The sequence below is a fragment of the Haemorhous mexicanus genome, chromosome Z (genome assembly GCF_027477595.1).
Source record: "Haemorhous mexicanus isolate bHaeMex1 chromosome Z, bHaeMex1.pri, whole genome shotgun sequence".
Lineage (NCBI taxonomy): Eukaryota > Metazoa > Chordata > Aves > Passeriformes > Fringillidae > Haemorhous > Haemorhous mexicanus.
In genome coordinates this window covers 50,226,505-50,246,236 of record NC_082381.1, presented here as the reverse complement: position 1 = coordinate 50,246,236, position 19,732 = coordinate 50,226,505, and the positions used below count along the sequence as shown (strand labels likewise).

Below are 19,732 nucleotides of genomic sequence, written 5' to 3'. Positions count from 1 at the left end.
CAGGGACGCTGCTGCAGCCAGCCCTTAGCACTCCCAGAGCTCGGCCTGGGCTTCGCACGGAGGGACGGATTCTCACACGCTCCTGAAACTGTAAAAAACAATTTGCCTCGGGTGGTTTAACTTGTGTCAAATTTCAAGGGACGGGGAAAATAAACACCTTAAACCTTCTCTGCAACAAGTCGGGCTGTCAGAAACGAGGAAGAGGCTAAGTATTTAATAATTACCAAACAGCACACGTTAAACCTGAAAATTAAATCAAGTTTTTATTCAAAGCATCTATTAGAATGACAGCACATGAACTCTTCTGCTTTCAACTCATGCCAAACTACAACTTAAATCTTTCAAAGCACCAAACAATTTCTCGTATGTAATCACTTAATACAAAAAACAGTCTTCCACATCCCATTTTTGCTTTTTTAACTTGGTATTTTTACCCTAAACTTGTCATGATCCAAAACTGCTTCAGCTGTCTGAATTTTGTCTATGGCAAAGTACAATCCAGTGTACTTGTCATACTTCAAAGACCTGAGGAAATATTCTGGCTAACTGAAAAAAGAAATTTAAAAACCTCAAACCAAAAAAACAAACAAACAAACAAAAAACAAAACAAAAACAAAAACAAAAACAAAAACAAAAACAAAAAACCCAACAAAACAAAACCAACCACCCAAAAAAAACACCCCACCAAAAATCCACAATCAATCCTGATGAAGTAATATTCCAGTCTGCAAGTGGCTGGTAATTACAGTCTTCTGCCCTGTGAAATACTACTTGGGAGCAATTCTGAATTGTGATTCAGAATTACAACAGATGTATGTTCAGGGCTCATTTTGGGATTAGACTATTCACATGAAGCCAGATGAACAGTCAGAAGCACTTAATATTTTTTAGAAACCCAAAAACTACATACATGAACGAATTGCCAGTTTTATGTAGGAAAAGAAGCCTTGTATGACTAGTGTTTCCTCTTTTTTTCAGAAGCTGAAGCAGAAGTTAAACCGTATCACTGGTGTTAAATTATTTACAATCAATGAAATACACTTTCTTTTTTTAAATTATTCAATTAATTTTTAGTTAAGTGCATCAACACAGGATTTAAACAAACTGGGTTAATGAGATTTTCAACCACAAAAGGTTATCAGAGAACATACTTCAACAGCTGCAGTTTCTGATGTAAAACCACTCTACTTTTCTGGAACAGCTGTACACATCTGGTCAGCCTACATCAAGTGATTGACAAAATGTTTTCTTCCTTTTCAGTTCCAGTGAGAGGGAAAGAGACTTCCCATCTCAACTGAATTTCCCGACTTTCAATGACAGGAAGAAGTTAAAGCAAGCAGGTCAGTAAATACACATTATTAATATCCCCTTAAGCAGTAGCTTAACAACAACAACCAACAACAAAACCACACACAAAAAGTCCAATCTGAAAACAAAGTTTTGTTAGCATATTAGGAATCTCTGGCTGCCTTCAAAGCAAATATAGTAAAAGATCACCATGAGACAGTGCTACTGAAAGTCCATAACATTCACAAAGTGACAAGATACCCTGTTAAACATTTTATATCAGCATCTGAATACTAGGCAGCATTCTGCAACTTCATTTATTTGGGAAATATATGAAATCACACTGTTAACACACTTGTAACTACCTTTGGAAGCCTATTTTCTTATTGTATAGTGAATACTTTTCTGCAGTGTTTACTTTATAGCTGTGCTATGGTTAGTGAACAAAAAATCGGCATGTTATGCTGGAGTAAAGCGGTAAGGTGGCTTTATGCACAGTAAGTATGGAGGCTTCTATTTACTAATCATTATAAAAGCAAAACTTTAAAACTTAGTGTTTGCTAATAGAAGACCTAGAATAGTTTACTACAAACTCATACCACCCTGTAAATAACCCCTTTATTAACAAAATCAAGTGCCAAATCACTACAGGGCCCAAAAACCTGAAAAAATATTACCAGTTCTTTACCTTTTTCTAGACTTTGCAAGACTAATCATTTTCAGATAAAACAATGTGCAAAACTTCCCAACTACACATGTTAGGAATAACAAGTGCTACCAAGAGATTCTGCTGAAATCAAATCAAAAATATGTGAAGCAGCAAAGTCAAGCCTCATACCTTGGGCAGTCACAGTGAAGATATTCCCTGCATGAAAAGCATTTTCTTTCCCTGTACAAGTTGAGATAACTAACCCCTGCCCTTCGCCTTGGAGATGCTAGGTAAAGATATGCTGACATTAGAAAAACATGGTTTCATTGCTGTTTAACAGTATCCCCAGACTTATCACTTTGCTAGATAGTCAGATAAATACTTTTTTGTCAGCCTTCTTTGGCCACATGTACCATCCTGCTAATGATGAACACTTTGTTCACAAAGTGTTTCCTGTGAAATCTGCTTCAGATAAATGAGTTAACCTTGCAAAATCTAGCTTCCCATGACACATAAATTTGTCAACCCTGCCTTATGCAGTCCCATATTTACAAAATACTTAGAAATTTTACATCTGTCTTCTACCCTATCAAAAGTGCAATTCTCTCACCCCATGATATGGGGCAACAACATTCTTCATAAATTCTACAGAATAGCAGCCTATTATAAGCAAATAAGGTGCTTAGCTTATGCTTGGGATCTAACTGGTTAAGTAACACCAGAAAGTAAATTTTTTATGGACAGAGACTGCTCCTCCTCTACTGTCGCAGGGGTGCCACAGCTAAGTTTGCCAGCTCAATGAGCGCCAGCGCGCCATGCATGCGTTCACGCTGCTCCTGGAGGCGACGGTGGCGGGCAGCTGAATGAGCGCTGTTTTTATCCTCATCATCCTCTTCGTCAGACTGAAGATACTCCATTGGGTCCTGCTGTTCCTGATCTGTTTTCTGGATTGCTTTGGTCTTCAAAGCAGGAGCACGCTGCTCTCTAGTCTCCCAGTACCTAGAACATCAAACGTGAGGAATACATGTAAATACATACAATTGACTCGCACACCAACAATTCAAAATGGGCAAAAACCTCCCAAGTACTAGCTTGCATCCAACTGGGCATTGCACTTGGCTTTACCTTTCAGCCCCTATATGGTAGCATTTAAACTGTCAAAAACCTTCTTTATTCAGTATTTTAAATGTAAAGTGCTCATGTGAACACATGTGACAGATTTCTTGTCTCCATGGTGTCCTCAGCAGGCATTTCTTCCTAGGCATACAGTACCCCTCATACAAATGCAAATTCAGCAAAGCTGTAGCACTAGCTAATGAAGTATTAGCAGGTGTTGATCAAGCAAAAAAAAGTATTGAAGTAGAGAGCAAACACAAAACAAAAGAAAACTGTAGGAAAAAAGTCTCATAAGAAACTGTGTCTTGACCAGGAGTTCATAATTCTTCAAGGAGAGGCATAATTCTTCAAGGAGATGTATACTGGAAGAACATCTAGTTTTGTTATCTTGGGGTTTAACTATCCCAAAGAATTAATGCTGCGACAGATCACTCTTTTAAGTGTTTTGAGAAAGATGACACCATGAGAGAACTTACTTCGCTAGCCACTCGGCCACAGCTTTATTATCAGCTGTCTCCTTCTTACTCAGCCTGTTGGTGAGCTCTTCCCTCTTGAGTCGGGCGTAGGGATGTTTGGGACAATGACGGTTTGCATGTGTGAATCTGCTTAAACAGCCTTAAAAAACCACAGAGTCACAATGAAAAACATGTTACAGAAAGCAGCCAACCAAAAAAGTATAGCATCTGTGGGATGGAAATGCCACTGAATCCACCCTTCCCCATTCATAAAAACCCTAGGTTTGGTAGAAAACCAAAGGCTCTAGGTTCGTAACATGCTCCATTATTTTATACGTAAGTATCCACTGACACAGAATGTATGTAATCCTTAGATACATACTTGCAGAATTAGGCAGATTCTGCACAGCTCTATCCTTCCCTACAAGTTCCACCAAATTTAAACTCCAAAGTTTTTGCCATGTGAACACGCATGCATTCCCAATATTAGTCTGACCCCAGAAAGCTGTAAATAGTTTTCTGATGACTTACCATTCTCTGAGCAGACAAAAGGCTTCTCTCCTGTGTGGAGACGCTGGTGAGTTTTGAGCTGCCCACTCTGTACAAAGGCTTTCCCACAATCTGGGTAGTCACATAAATAAGGCCTTTCACCTAAAAGCAGCAACAGAAGAGATTTATGAAAGATGACTAGAAGTGTCAAAGTATCCAGTGGCAGTCCCTGGCTTGAGCCTGGCACAAGCAAGCTCTCCTTTTACCCACTCAGAAACTTGCCAACTACTTAAAAAATCCTGGTGTACTTAGAAGTGCATGATCTGTGCTACTGAAAAATAATTTCCAAAGAGAAAAAATATTGTACTTTTCCTTGTCATATTTTCTAGTTTTAGACTCTTAGATAGCACTACATAAGTTTTGTGAAACTGTGCAGATGTAGAGAAAGAAATATGGACAAGTATTTGGACAAGTAATGTAACTCAGGTTGTAACCAGAAAAATTTTATCCTTACCATAGCCTGAACTAGAGTAAAATACCTGAGGTCAACATTACTACAAGGTTATAGAAATATCTTATTAGGAGAAATATCTCATGTTTAAGAAAAGTTGTAATGATGGAGGCTGCATGAGAAACTTATTCCAGATTAAAGTTTTCTAAAATCAGTCATCAAGAAAGAGTTCTCCACGCAAACTGCAACCAGAAGAACAAAGGTAGCATGTGTCTCCTTCAAGCAGACCTGCACACACTACACAAAGGTATGCCATGCCACTGCCCTCAGGAAGGCAACAAAATGAGGGTGAGTCTGCCTCACCAATTCAGAGGAATGACAGCTCTACTCAGTTAAGTAGTTCTTACAAGTTCAACACATTGTAGGACCGCGTGATATAACATATTTTGACCAAAAAAATGAGGAATGTTGCTGTTTAATATCATTATCTCAATTAGTCACAGTGACCTGAGTCAGAAGGAGATGGTGAGAGCCAAGGCTTTTGTGGGATTTTGTTTGGTTGGTTTGGGGGAGTGCTGGTGGTGCTGTCTGTATTGTAAGCTAAATTTGTTCATATTTTATGGCAAACACAGTGTTCTGTTGAAGAAATTAAATGTATTTGCTAAAACCAAACAGCATCTTCAGTTTAAGCTCAGCTGAGTATTGAGTGAGTTCATCATACATTTAAACTTTACTGCAAATCACTTTCTAAATATAGTTCAGTAAATCAGCATGATCTCCTCCATCCAAGAAAATTAATTTTAGGTGGTGGGAAAATCAACTGGATGGTGATTTTAAGCATGTGGACTCTTCTCCCAATATTTAAGCACACTTCCAAGGATGTGACAATCCTGAAGTTGCCAGCCACTTTTTAAGTTAGTGTAACCTCTTACAGCAAAACTTCAATTGTGATGTGAAAAATACATCAGCAAGGAGAGAGGAAACAAATCACAATGAAGATGCAATCAGGATACAAAGTGCTATCAAGCTCAAGCACTAAGCCCAAGACTACAGTCTTTTCTACAAAACGAGTCTGTGACATCGACAGATAAAATGTTTACACAATTTGACTATACTATTATAGCCCAAATTGCTGCAAATTTGTCACTTTCCCATGACAAATATGGTTACAAAGACTTTGATTGACTAACAAGCACTGGGAGCAAAGTATGGTTAATGTAGCTGTTACAATAAAATCATAACAGGTTCTTTGGAGTTTCTTTATGTTTGTTTGAGGGGATTTAGTCCCTTTGTTCCTGTTTCCTAAGTGGCTCTCCCCAGTTATTCACACTTCCTTTTACTCACCAGTGTGAGTTCGCTTATGGGCTTGCAGTGACTTCTCTCGTGGAAAGACCCTGTTGCAAATATTGCAGCGTATCCTGCTGGAAGAGTGCTCTCCTTCACTGATCAGGTCTCGGACGGTGTCTGCTCTTGGACGGCCACGTCTTATTCCATCCTGGGTGTAAATAACGAGGCAACTTAACTCAGGCACTTCCTTCCCCCCGCAGTTTGGCCAAGTGGCACAACATCCCCTGGAGCGATGGCATGACCAAGGTGCTGTGACAGCATAGAGCCACACCAGACTGTGCCCAGCCGATTCCTAAGGGCCTGTTGCAGAAGGGGAGATGACAGGCACCACCATGTGCTCAGGAGTATGGGGAGAAACTGACAACAGGATCGGGTCAGATTGAAAGGGACCACAGTGGGTCATCTTCTCCAACCTCCCTGCTCAAACAGTCATTCTAAAGCACACGGCACAGGCAAGATTGTGTCTAGACTGTTCTTGACTACCTCCAGGGACAGAGACTCCAAAACCTCTCTGGGCAACCTGTGCCATGCTTGGTCACCAACACATAAGGAAACTCCTCCTCATATTGATGTGGACCTTCCTGTGTACCAGTTTTTGCCTACTGCCTTTTTTTCCTACAGCTTGTCACAAGCAGATCCTAGCTCCATCCTCTTGGAACCCTAGTAAGATACGCATATCCATCAATAAAGTAATCTCAGTCGTCTCTTCTTGAGGCTGAACAGGTCCAGCTCCCTCAGTCTTTCCTCATAAAATAAATGCTTCAGTCCCTGAATAATCTTTGTTGTCCTACACTGGACCCACTCCAGGAGCTCCATGTCTCTCTTATACTCTTGAGGAACCCAGAAAAGGACAAAGCGCTCCAGATGCGAGGAGAGACAAGAGTTTTTTTCGACAGCGAGGGTGGCTTTTTTTAGGTTTATTTTTTTCCTTTTTAAAGGAGGGAGGACGAGCAGACGCTCCGGTCCCCGCTCTTCCCCGCGGCGCGCGCGCCGTTACCGGAAGTGACTTCACTTTAAATGCCCGGGCGGAAGCGCGGGAGGGGCGCGCTCCGCGGAGTCACCATGTAAGCGCGCGGCCCGCCCGCCCCCGCCCGCCGCGCACTCACCTTCAGGTGCCGGTGCCGCCCGCCGCTGCCCGGGCTCCCTGCCTTCTCTTCGTCCCCGCTAGGGACTCTGCTCGCTCCCCCGCGGGGCGGCGGAAGCGCTGACGGGCCGGCGGTGCTGTCGCCGCCGCCGGGGCTGAGGGTCACGTTGTGCGCGTTCTCGCCCCAGCGCCAGGGGTAGACCATGAAGTCGCTGAAGCCGGGGCTGGTGGGGACAGGCGGGACTGGCATCGGCTCCTCAGCCCCGCTCCCCCCCGAGGAGGGCTTGATCGGGGTGGTTTTGATAACGGAGACCAGGACGCGCTTCGGGGAGTCCTGGCAAAAAATCACTGGGGGGTTGCCCGGCGGGAGCCGCTCCGCCATCGTCGAACCCTCGCAGGCAGCGGCGAAGGGAGCGCGGAAAGAGAGGGAAAGGAGGGCGCTCCGCGGCGGCACGGCCCCGCAGTCCGCGCCCGTGTCCCGAAATGGGCCGTGCAGCTGCACGGAGGTCCCGCGGCCGTCGCCACTTGTCGCCGCCTGAGCTCGCCTCAGCCGCTCATCACTGAGGACGGCGGCTCCCTGTGGTCTCGGTGGCTTGTCCTCCGCACCCCTCCGCCTCCGCGGCCACCCCCGAGCGGATCCGCCAAGTCAGAGGCGGGCCCCGGCCATGGCAGCGGCCGGAGCGAAGCAGTCACGGCGTCCCCGCACCTTTCCGAAGGGAAGCCGGCCCCGCTGGCAGCCCTGGTCCCGGCGATGCCCAAGGAGGAGCTGCCGCCGCCGCCGCGATACCTCCGCGCTCGCAGCCCGGGCCGAGCCCCAGGTTTTCCCGCGTTACGTTTCGCGCCCGAGCACAGCCAATCACCCGGCCCGGTGAGAGTGTCACGGGGAGTCTGTTCCCGCCGGCCAACCGCTGGGCGGGAAAGTCGGCGGCCGCGCCTCTGAGGGCGGGGCCCGAGGGCGAGGCCATGCGGCTGCTGCTATTCTATTGGGTAGAAGCCGGGCCCGCGGCCCCGCCGGAGGTGCTGACTGGTCCGTCGAGGGGGGGGCGGAGGGAGGCAGGGGTGGCGCGCCCGGGCAGGTTTGGCGCGCTGCAGCTGTGGGCGGGCTGCGCGGACCAATCCCGTGGCTTCGCAGCGGAGTTGGCGCGCCCGGCGGCTTAAAGGGGTCGCCTGGCGGTGGGACAGCGGGTCGTGGCTTCCCTTCCCTGGGGAGGGGGAAACGCTTTCCTTTCCCCTGCTGGAGCCCTGCCCTCAGCGGCGGACAGACCTGGGATCGAACTTACGGGCTGGCAGGGTACCCCAGTGAGCTGCCGCCGCCTCCGCGGGGATCGTAGGGCGGGCGGGGTCGGGCCGGCGCGGCCGTTATGGCGCTGGCGGGGCCACCCGGGCTGCCCGGGGAGACGCCCCGTCTAGCAGCGGTGCCCGTGGCAATAGGGCGCTCGTAGCTGTACAGCTACATGCACGTGTCCCGGCTCTGTGAGAAGTGTGCAAAAGACGTTGTCACGGCCCTCGACTCGGGAATTTTAGGAGGTTCTTAAGGCAGGTGATATTTTAAGCGGATGGTGCCAGACTTTATTCAGTGGTAGCCAGCGATAGGATGAGGAGCAGTGGCCCTAAACTGAGACATAAGAAGCTTCACCTCGACATGAGTAACAGCTTCTTTACCTTGAGTGTGGTAGAGAACTAAAACATAAGAAGTTTCCCTTGAATATGAGGCTGCTCCAGTCTGAAAACATAAATTGCATTTATTACTTTAGTAGCTAAATTTTGAGGCCAGTATCAGGAGCACAGACAAGCCACAGAGCTGTAAAAATGGTGAGGTTTCTTCCCCCAGGTCTATTTTTTTCACAGTTCATATGCTGCTGACGGCTGCATTGTAAGATTGTTGGCACACATAATGACTGACAGGAACAGGAAAGTGCAGGGAAGAGCAGGTTTGCAGCATATGACTACTAAGTAATGCCCTTTTCAATAACAGGAAAAGCCTACCAGTTCTTCCAACGCAGAGGCAGTAATACAGGCCTGCAGCATTCCTTATCCATCTTGAGATCAACAGCCCTTTCATTCTGAATTATAGTTGAGTTTGCTTCGATTGCTCTTTTAAACTAACTAAAATCCTCAAATGTTTGCTTAGGCAAATTCTTGTCCATTGTTATGCTTCCCAGCTTCTCAAAGTCAGTGTTACATGTCAAAGTCCTACCATTACTATGCCAGGTCAGGCCTTCCTTACCAGACCAGAAAGAAAATGCTGCAGCTTGTAACATTTGTTTCCAAAATGAGCAAAAAGTTTCCACATGCTTGGATCTGACCTCCTTAAAAACCTTTGGCCTTAAAAATAGCCCATGGTAAATACTTCTGGTAATATAACGATGTTGTAGAGGAATAGTGATACCGAAAAATATGTTAAAATCTACTTTAAATTTTTAAAAAAGGGAAAGAATTATTAATGTTAAAATAATTGCACCCAAAAACCAAACTGCAAATACACTTAATAACTTTCCAAAACTACATGCCTAATGCTTCAGGTAGTACATGTAGCTGCTAAAGAACTCCAGTGATGGATGGAATTAACATTGTGAGCTGGTATACAGAACTGTAGATATTGTGAATGGTGTAGAGTGCATTGTGAACAACAGAATATCTCTATATTTAACCTATGCTGCCCCAATGTACACATTATGTTTTGTGATGGCTTTCAAGGGCCTGGCAGCAGATTAACTTATTTATGTGGATCTTGTACATTTTTCTAATGCCAACTAATAGAATTTTATTAATAGAGGAAGCACAAGAGAAAGGAGAAGTTAGTTGATGCCATATCTGATATTTTAACTGTTCTGAACAATAGTGTTTCATATTGTAATAGCCATAACCAAAGAGAAGTGAACTTTTTCTCCATGTCCTGCCACTGGAAGAAAAAATGGGCATATAGAATGTACCTGGCCTAGAGGGCTTAAAACACACTGCTTTTCAGTACACAGTCATAGGTATTGTGATGTATTATTAAAATAGTTCATGTGACATGTAAAACCTGTTCTAAAGTAATCATCTGAACTGCAGTGTCTTAGCAATATTAAATATGTTTCCTTTTCATAGCGTTTTGATGCTATGCTACTAACTTAATGTGTGTTGTGGTTTGACCATGGCTAGATTCTAAAGCCTCTGTAACTTCCATCTGCAGCTCGACAGAGGAAAGAAATATTACCAAAAGGTTCATTGGTTGCTATAAGGGCTGGGAGGGATCACTCATGGAATACCATCGGGGCAAAACAGGCTCAACTTAGAGATATGAAGGGAATTTATTAGTGACAAAATCTGAGCAGGACAATGAGAAGTAAAATAGCCCCTTTAAAACAACTTCCTGCCAGCCCTCCTTCCCTCCAGCTCTGCCTCCTACCCCAGCAGTGCAGGGAGACAGGGAATGGGGGTTATGGCCAGTTCATCACCCCCGGCTTCTCCTGCTGCTCCGGGAGGGGAGGTGTTTCCCTGGGGTTCCTCCCACAGGAGACAGTTCTCCATGAACTTCTCCAACATGGGTCCATCTCATGAGCAGCAGCTCTCAGTGAACTGCTGCAATGTGAGTCCATCCCATGGGCAACAGTCCTCCCAAACCTGCTGCAGTGTGGGTCACTCTTTTACAGGATGCAGTCCTTAAGTACAGGCTGCTCCAGCATGGGGCCTCCCTTGGGTTCACAGACTGCTTTGTGCATCCACCTGCTCTGGTGTGGGTCTCCTCCACCAGCTGCAGGTGCTTCTCTGCATCCCCATGGACCTCCGTGTGCTGCAGGGGCACGGCTGCCTCAGCCATGGTTTGCACCAGGGGCTGCAGCAGAACCTCAGCTCTGGTGCCTGGAGCACCTCCTCCTCCTCCTTCTCCACTGACCTTGGTGTCTGCAGAGTTGTTCCTCTCATGTGTTCTCACCCTACTCTTCTCTGGCTGAAACTTCCAGCAGCTTCTCACAGAAGCCATCCCTGTTGCCCTCCCACCTCCCTTGCCCTTGCAAACCCAATTCAATGCATTAAAGCATTAATATTTTAGTGTAGAAACTAGAAAAAGTTCTCTATGATAGTTAAAGGACCAAAATAATGAAACATGATACAACCTACAGTCAGATCAAATCCTACTTATTACAAAAAAGCATACCTTTTATCACACATGAGATAAGAAGGAATTGTAAAAGGATAGGGAGCAAGATAAGAAGGAATTGTAAAAGGATAGGGAGCAAGGATTCAAGAGAAAGCAGGAAGAATACCTGTGTTCTATCTAGCTTGTTAGACTCAAGATGGAAAGGACAATTATGGAGTTTGAGGATAGTAAACTTTCAGAGACAAAAACAACTACCTCTGAAGCAGAACAAAACATGACAAATAAAGATGAAAATATGTATTCTACCTCTTTAAAGCATTCACTTTAGATTATGGCTGTTAGGTAGATAATAGCAAACGATCACACTGCATGTAGCTTTATTATGTTATACTACGGACTTATGTAAAACCTTAGCAATGGTAATAATATCTTTTATCCAAGTCTTTATTATTATATTTTTTAAGTTTCTGGATTTCTTGTCTGAGCGTTCAGATTCCACTCTAGGAATCACATTCACAACCCGTGAGACTTTTACTGCTGGGACTGGGACCTCTTTGCAGTGGGTGGCTCCAGTGACCCCATTTGAATCCCTACACACACCATACTCACACTGCCAGCCAAGCTTCCTTTGCTATCTTGACTCCACGTTTCCCATAGCAGTGTCCCAGGTGCTGGGTTCCTGTAAATATTTTGATCACAATACAGCAACTCAGTAGCAGCATGTGCTGTTTCTAAGGAATCCCTGGGCTTTTACACCCTTGCAATCTATGCACCCACCCTTCATGCCCCTAGCACTTGCCCCTTGGTCCAATGGTGATATTTTGGCTGAGGTCCTCTCCTTGCTCATTGGGTCCTGCAGAGTCTCTAGGTGATTGGCCACCCCCACCCCTACCAGCTAGCACGGAGGTCCCTGTGCCCTTTGTTAGTAGAAGGTCAATGCCTGTTCCTGGCTCATTTGATGGTGCTCCAACCACTTGCTGCCAGCCAGGGCACAATGTCCAGCTTGGACAAAAAGCTCTCAGCATTAGGTGTACTCCTCTATAAGCATGCCCATCTTTGGTGATGCAGCTCTCCTTTTGGCTTAAGACTTCATGTAGTCAATTTTGCTTAGTAGAATTGTGTTGCTGGAAAATGAATGAGATAGCTAGATCCTCTAAGTGACACAGTGTTACCCTCTCTACTTGTTCTAGTGCCCTGCCCCAGAAGGGCGCATTGAGCCATGTGATGTGTTCAGGATGTGTCTCCCTCAGGCAAGAGAGATGTGGGCATAGGAAACGAAATGTCCAGGGATGAGAAAGTGTCTGTACGCAAGGTCAAGGACAGGATGACCCTTGCTGCTGATTAGGTACTTAGCTGCAAAGGTCAGAGAAACACGAGTCACCATTCTCAATTCTGTCTCTTGTAATTAGGCACTTTTCCAACTTCAACCAAAAAAAAAAAAAAAAAAAAAAAAGAAAAGAAAAAAAAAAGAAAAAAAAGGAAAAAATAATCAAGGGCTGTTTTGGTAAAGATAGCATATTCCATATCTACACCTGCTAGGCAGCCTTGCGTAGGATGCTGTTCTGTGCGTGTGAAAAATCCACTTGTGGAGAGAATGTGGATGGAACAGCCATTTAGGCAGGCAGCCCTCATCTTCATTTAAATGGCCTATTGTCAGAAAGGTTAGGCATCTATGCCTCGTGTTACAACTAAGAGATTCAGGCTTTGCATGCAAATACGTAATCATGCCAAAGCCATCACTGTTACTTTTTGGTATAAAATTCCAGACAGAGCATTTGGTTGCACTTTGACAGTAAAATTCAAGTTTTCCTTGTCTGTCTCCATTGTTTGTGTAACTCAGAAATTACACACTGATTCCACATAGCGGAAAGTTGTGAAAGGAATGAGGGGGAGGTGTTTTTACAAACAAACTGTGGCCTTGCTGGTAGATAGAGCCAGACACTGATAGGAGAAAGAAGCAGTAGTTGGAACCATAAATTCTAGAGTAATTCCACTAATTGACACAGACTGTTACTCACCCAAGGCCATGCTAAATTCCTGGAGTTAGAAAAAAAGAACAGATACACAAAGAAAAGGGAAGGGGGGGGGGGGGGAGGATGCACATTAGAAGAATGTCTGTATTAGGCTATTTGGGAATTCTGTACCTCTCAAGTACCTAAGACAATTGGAAAAGAGAGAAGGAAGTGGGGCTGAGAAATTAGGATAAAAGGGAGGATGCATCCCCCAGCAATTTGAGAGATCCCATGGGGAATTGGCCTATGACCTCTCCTTTTACTCATGAATAAAGCAATGGGATTCCACTGTCTTTTTTTTGGACATAAAAACCTCTGGCATTTTGGATTAATTTTCCTGAAAGCTGCAAGCAAAAATAAGATTGCAAATTACTTTCATTTATCATGAAAGACTTCTAATCAGTTTGAGCTTGGAATCTCTTACGGAAATTTTGCTTTGATTGACAGTGCAGAGCATCAGAAAACTAAGGATTTTTCTAAATCTTTACATTAATTTTAGGAAACAGAATTGTACAGATAAATACAAGATATATTTATAGCAAACACTGGTTTTGGCTGTCATTGTGGAATCTCTCTGAGCAGTTAGACTATTTTTTTTCTCTTTTGAGGTTTCATGAAAAAAAAAAAAGCCAAATCCCATGGAACACCAAATCTCTAATCTTACTGCTGAAATTTATCTGACTTCCTCATATTCATCCCTCTCCAGAGATACTATGACCTTCAAAGTACCTGTTAAAGCTGTAAGGACATTACAGTCAGTGATGGCACTAACCAATGATGGTCGTCTGTCATCTTTTATGTAGAGCATAACTTTGATTCAAACTTGTAGAATATTTAAATAAAAATATTTCTAAAATTTCTACAAAACTTTCTGGATACAATGTGTGCTGAGGAAGTCTAGTGTAGATGCTGTGATTGATACTAAAAGGCTCCAAAAAGATCAGCAAATATTTGGCGAGATTTTTGATATGCTGTAATAATGTGACATTGTTAATGTCTTTCCCCAGATTAGTACAGGACAAGGTACCTTTCCAGTTCTTTCTTTGCACTGAAAACACATGAAGTTTCATCTTTTTACAAACTAAACCATCAATTCAGAGGAAAGGACAGTTGATTTAAGCAAACACTTCTCATATTTTATTCCTTTATCATACTATTGAAAGTTTCTTCATAAATTTTTGTTAATTATGGGTAGCTACATTTTACAACATAAGAACTGTGCAGAAATAATGATTTTTTTTTTGTTAACTTATATTTTTCTGCTTTTAATTTGAAGCATTTCAGAGCCTGAGAGATTTGACTCAACTACCAGGATTTTTTTAAAGCTCTTTGCAAGCAGGTAATTGCCTGAAGTTACTGTAATTACTTCCATGCAAAACAGTTTGTGATCTCTTGAATTAAATTGAAACTTGAAAGGGCACTAAGTCCAATTAAATTAGTTTTATTCTGCAGTAAGCATGCCCTGCAAAAGTGGGTCTACATGACAGCCAGGAGAGATGCAACGACTATGTTCAAGGCTTGGAATAATCTGTAGAGGATGCACATTATTTTATTTTACAGTGGTGTCCACAGATTTATCAGCACCCCGAAATGAAGAGAGAACAGGGCTGTCTTTAATCCCGCCTTTTGAAACAGTGAGAATTCTGATACTGTTTCAAGTTACTGTAATAAGAATAAAATTAATTTCAAAAGCAGATGATGTATACAGTAAAGTTATCACGACAGAGGAAGGGTTAGTTTCACATGAACGATAGGAATAAAGACAGCCTCATCACAGGAATCAAGACTGCAATCGCCATTCTTTGGTCAATTTTGGCTGAAGGGCTAAGATTTTGTTGTTACTGTGGCTGATAAAAGAGGCACTGATGTTTTGCCCACCCAGGTGCCCGTCCTCTGCGGAAAAAAGCCTTGATGAGTTTCCTGGCATGTCACTGTTGGTCCTATTTATTGAGACATTTTTATTTTGAGACAGCAAAAGTACTTGCAGCTGGGTCCAGAACTGTGAGCAAATGACAAGGCCCCTACAGGCGTGCTGCACTAAAATCTGCCACCACGGGCGCTTAGTGGCGGCCGGGGAGCCCCATCCTGGCTTTGGCAGGGCGGAGCAGCTCTCCGAGCCAGACGGTGAATGCCGCAGGCTCCGCGCAGCGCTGTGAGCAGGTGGCAGTGCCGGCACGGGCACCGCCGCTCCTCTCGCTGGGAGGCGGCGTTCCGGACACCTCGTGCTAACACCAGACTACTTTATCGAAGCGTGCCGGCCACCTCCAGCAGAGCTGCCCTGAGGAAGTCCCAGTGTAAGCGGGCGCCTCTTTCGCTGGTGTCATTTGTTAGGGGATGGAAGTTGTCCCAAAAGCCCCGCTGTGTGCCGGCGGCCCATTGGAAGCGCAGCGGCTAGAGACAGTCCCCACCCGGGGCGGGGCTGTAGAGCCGCTGGGCTGGCGGGGCCCGCACCTGACGAATAACAGAGCAGCGCACCGCATTGGTTAGGAGGTGTGATTGACCTTGCACGGTAATTGGCCGCAGCTTGGTACGCGGGGCGGAGCCTGGCGCCGGGATTGGCTGCTCTGTTACTCGCCGGTCGCGCGTGCAGGCGGTGGGCGGGCTCGGCCATGCTTATAGGCGGCGGGGACGGCGGTAGTGGCGGGTGCGCTGGGGGGCCCTATTGGCTGCTGCGGCCTGGCCCGGCCGGGGCGGAGCTGCGGGAAGGTGGGGCGGGTCCCGGGCGCTGGGGCGGCGCGTGGGCCGGGCCGCTCTCGCCCTGCGTGCGCGTTGTTTCGGCCCCGCGCAGCAGCGGCAGCCGCTTGTAGGGGCCCGGCGGCCGCCGGGACGCGGGCAGGGGGCGCTCGGGGGTGGGGCGAGGTGGCCGCGCGGATGATGACGGGGCTGGTGGGCAGCCCGGTGGGTGCCGTCATGCAGGAGAACTTCGGGTGCTCCGTCGCCAATCGCTTCTGCCAGCTCCTGGACGACGAGTCGGACCCGTTCGACGTCCTGCGCGAGGCCGAGCGCCGCCAGCAGCAGAGGAAGAAGCGCGACGAAGCGGTGGCCGTCGCCAGGAGAGCCGTGCCCGGGGGCCGGGCGGGCGGCGGCAAGAGGGAGACCCAGAAGGAACGCAAGCAGCCGGAGAGCTCCCCTGCACCCTCCCCTGCGGCGCCACGGCATCCAGGTACGCGGGAGCACCCCGGCGAGCCGCGGGCGAGTGGGACCGGCGGCCGGCTTTGGGAAGGAGCGAAGGCGGTCCCCGGCGCTGCGGTGCCCGGTGCGGTGTGGGCCCCGCGGCGCGGCGTGGGCGGCTGCGGGCTCCGCGCTTCACCGACCTCTCGGCAGCCGTGGCGTGGCGGGGGTAGCGCTGTCATAGCAGAGCTGAAAAATGCTGGTTCTTAGTGGGGTCGTCCCCTCAGAGAAGGCAGTGACGCTTGGGCACGGTCCCGACACGATGTTGGCGAGCGCTCTCAGCCGAGAAGGCCTTGGAATATGTAAATGAAAACTTCAGCAACATCCCCAAGAGACAAGTGCAAGAGCATCAACTCCTACTCTGCAGCATCTACAGCTTTCATGCTGGTTTAGCATTTGCTAGCATTTGCTGCCTTTCATTGCACGTCACCCTGGACAGTATCCTTCAGTGTCTGAAGTTTCCAGGCGTGATTTCTTGGTACCTGTGGATTTTCTGGCCTTTCAATGTCTTCAGCGTTCTAACGTCTACAGGGAGCTGTGCTTATTTTGCCTTGAGCTTGCCTTGTTGAACCAGCCTTAGAATAAAACCGTATTTCCTTGGGTAACTCTTTGGTCGGTGTTCAGGAGTGGTCAGCTGCTAGGTTTTGGTGCGCAATACTGCTTGGGGAAAGAGGGAGTCGGTTGGCTTTTATACTAAATTATCTGTCACAGTCCTCTTTGCAGCTGGAGGCTTTGTGGGCTATAGCTTCTTGCATTTGGAGCTGATTGCTAGTCTTAGTGAGTCTAATTGTTACTACTTACCTGGTATTGAGCTTCAGGTTGCTGGATTCAGTATCTAAAGTATCTGAGAACTGGTGGATTGTTTCCAAATATTGAGAATCTTTGCACAGAAGATTCTGGTTTCACCCTCTTGAGTTGTAAGTTCCCGTTCTCCTGCAGGAAGCAATGAAGTCTAACACTTAATCTATTATTAAGATATTTTCTTTCTGTAGTAAAAGCTCCTGTTAAACTCACGGTAATGGTACTGTGTGTTTTAATGCCCTAGGAAACGGCTTTTGGATCGAGGTTATTGCTCCATCAAGTTGTTGCCAGTACCAATTCTATTGCTTAGGCTTACAGTCTTACACTCTTCCCAACAGCAGTTAGTAGACACATTTTTAGCAGTTTGTGGAGCAGAGAATCTTTCAGTGCTAAATATGTGCTGGATAATGAGTGCCTTTGTAGCAAAAGATATCAACAAGTTGTCACTGTCTTTATGGGCAGTTCTATGAAACTAGTTCTTTTGAGATTTCTCTGCAGTTATGAGACTTAGTCTCCTAAGACCAGTACTCAGACTATAACAGCTGTCTTTATTTAAAGGTTACTCTGCTGTGGTTGTCGACAGAAGTTGAAAGAGTCTACTCAGTGAACAGCAAAGTCTCAAGTTGTGATAAAAAAGTTCTTGAGCAAGAACTGGTGGTTCAGTAACTTACCATGGTAGTATGTGGAGACCATCCTTTACTTTCTCCTTGCCTGTAGGTGTCACCATTCTCGTCAATACACAGTGGCCCTGTGGCTTGTCTTTGACTATTCTCTGCAACTTTGGTTGCAGAAATTTCTTGTTAATGTAGAGATTTCTTGTTAAGAAATCTCTTGTACAGAGACAATGGACATGTGCACCTTGTTTCAATTTCTTGCTAATTTAAAATGGAGAAAAGATTGCTGACTATAGTACCCTTAGCGAAAGGGCATTAAGATCTATTTTAAGAAGAGTTATTTCTCTTCTATATTCAAAACCAGATTTTCTTCTTTAAACATAGCATCTGTTTGGGATTTTGTGTGTTTGTCTTGGGCTTGTTAGGAAGTAAGCACTATAAAAGTACAGTGCTTAAGATGCTAAACCAGTGTGGATAGTCAAGACTTAGTCTTGACTGTGTGTTCCTCCTTTGAATGCGCTGTCTTAATGAGTTTGCTCTGAATGGCAGAGAACCTTCTGAGTTAGGGTAATTACACAAGTGATGATGTAGCTGACAAATGTTAAGCAAGTGGCATGCTGAGAGAAAAATCTTGAGGTTTTTTTGGAAGGGAGTGGGTCAGCTCTTTATTGGTGCCATACAAAGTTGTTTTGTTACATAGGGTTCAAAACTTCTATATTTTATTTAAGATTCTGAGGGCTGTCCACCTGACAGTTGAGAATGGCCAGCCTCCTTGTACTCTCATAATTTGGCATAAAGCTTCTAATAATAGATGGATTGTTAGAAGAGTGCACCTCTGGTTGGGGAGATAAATAATATTGATTAAAATTACTAAATTGTTAAACTAATTGCTAAACTTTTAATTAGGAAAAAAAAGGAAAGAAAAACAACATACCGAACTTAAGACTTTGTTTTTAGACTTTCTTAGTGATTTTTTTTCCCCCTGATTTTAGGCATAACTACCTCTAACTTCATTCTGCTTATTAGTAATTAAACACCGAAAAATAGCATCTAGACCCATCTGAACAGCAGAATCAGAGTCTGGTGGTATTACAGTTGAAATTATGGAATTCACTGTATTGTACTAGTATTCTTGGAATCATCACAGAATAGGGTTGGAAGGATGGTCTGGTCCAACCTTTCCTTGGAAAGGCACCCTTGAAGACTTCATGCGCTACCTTGTAGAGTTGTATTTTGAAAGCTTTCTTTGATGGGGGTTTGATGCTGAGAAGGTTGTTTCAACATATGGTAGCACCAGAAAGAATTTAACACAGATGAAATCTCTTCTTGTGCAGCTTGTCCCCACTGTAGCCACTCACTTTCATGGGGCTCCTTGTGAAAAGAGCCTTCATTATTGTAGCCTTTCAAATACCTGGGTACTGTGATGTGGCTTATATGAAGCCTTGTCGTGGGAAGAGGACAGCCTTTTCTCATAAAGCAGACTCACAAACCTTTTCAAAACCTTCACAACCTTCTTTTGGATATTCTGCAGCCTGGGCATCTTCATAACCCTACTTTGGACCCTTCCAGACTCTTATCTAATTGCTAGGGTATTTGCTTGTTTGGACTACAAAAGTCTTGTTAAATGTCACGATTTTTGTTTTATTCTAGTATTATTTCTTAAGTATATTGAATCTGTAAAAAAGGGTCTTTAGAAAGACTCAAAGCACATCTAATCTTCTGTCTTGCAATATAAGAAGCTTTACAATAGTCAGAAATTTTTTGTGGTATTGTGTTTTAATGTTTGAGTGGAAGGTTTGGTCACAAAGTTCTGTAAGGTTGTTGTGGGTTTTTTTTAATGTAATTCTTCACTGAGTTTTTCAAAGCAGGTTTTATTAAATTTCTGGAGAAAGTTTCAATTTGAAGCAAACCTCCTGAGAGGACTTTGCCAGATAATGCAATACTTTGACCTTTAGAATCCAAACTATTCATTATTATGAAATGGCACAACTAAGGAGACAATTTTTAAGCTTTGTTTTGTATGGAGAAAATGGACTCCTATTTCATTGTCTACCAAAACTTATACTTTTGACCTTAAAGGTGTATTTTTTGTCTTCTGATGACTGTTGTTTTGTGATTTTTAGACTGTATTAGCTGAGGATTTGGGTAAAGGCTGGTTGTAGGTATTGCAGCTCT

The 19,732-nt window shown here is 44.9% G+C and overlaps 2 protein-coding genes and 1 long non-coding RNA gene across 4 annotated transcripts in view; 2 read left to right on the top strand and 1 right to left on the bottom strand.

Annotated features, from left to right (window-relative positions):
• Window positions 1-244: 244 nt before the first annotated feature.
• ZNF367 (zinc finger protein 367) lies at window positions 245-7,749 on the bottom strand. Its single transcript, XM_059873237.1, has 5 exons — window positions 6,901-7,749; window positions 5,792-5,942; window positions 4,039-4,158; window positions 3,529-3,667; window positions 245-2,935 (listed from the first exon to the last, which is right to left on the bottom strand). The coding sequence occupies exons 1-5, from the start codon at window positions 7,258-7,260 to the stop codon at window positions 2,695-2,697; spliced, it is 1,011 nt and encodes a 336-aa protein (XP_059729220.1). The 5' UTR covers window positions 7,261-7,749; the 3' UTR covers window positions 245-2,694.
• LOC132341568 (uncharacterized) lies at window positions 1,214-5,694 on the top strand. The gene is made up of 2 exons (XR_009490265.1): window positions 1,214-1,340; window positions 2,707-5,694. It is a non-coding gene; the product is annotated as an uncharacterized LOC132341568 (long non-coding RNA).
• A 7,983-nt stretch (window positions 7,750-15,732) lies between the features above and the next one.
• Window positions 15,733-19,732, top strand: part of HABP4 (hyaluronan binding protein 4) — a 25,283-nt gene continuing 21,283 nt past the window's right edge. The window contains exon 1 of one of the 2 annotated variants that reach the window (XM_059836702.1): window positions 15,733-16,134. In XM_059836702.1, coding sequence (XP_059692685.1) covers window positions 15,843-16,134 — 292 coding nt within the window. In that variant the 5' untranslated portion in view covers window positions 15,733-15,842. The remainder of the gene's footprint in view (window positions 16,135-19,732) is intronic. The other variant, XM_059836703.1, reaches the window with a different exon arrangement.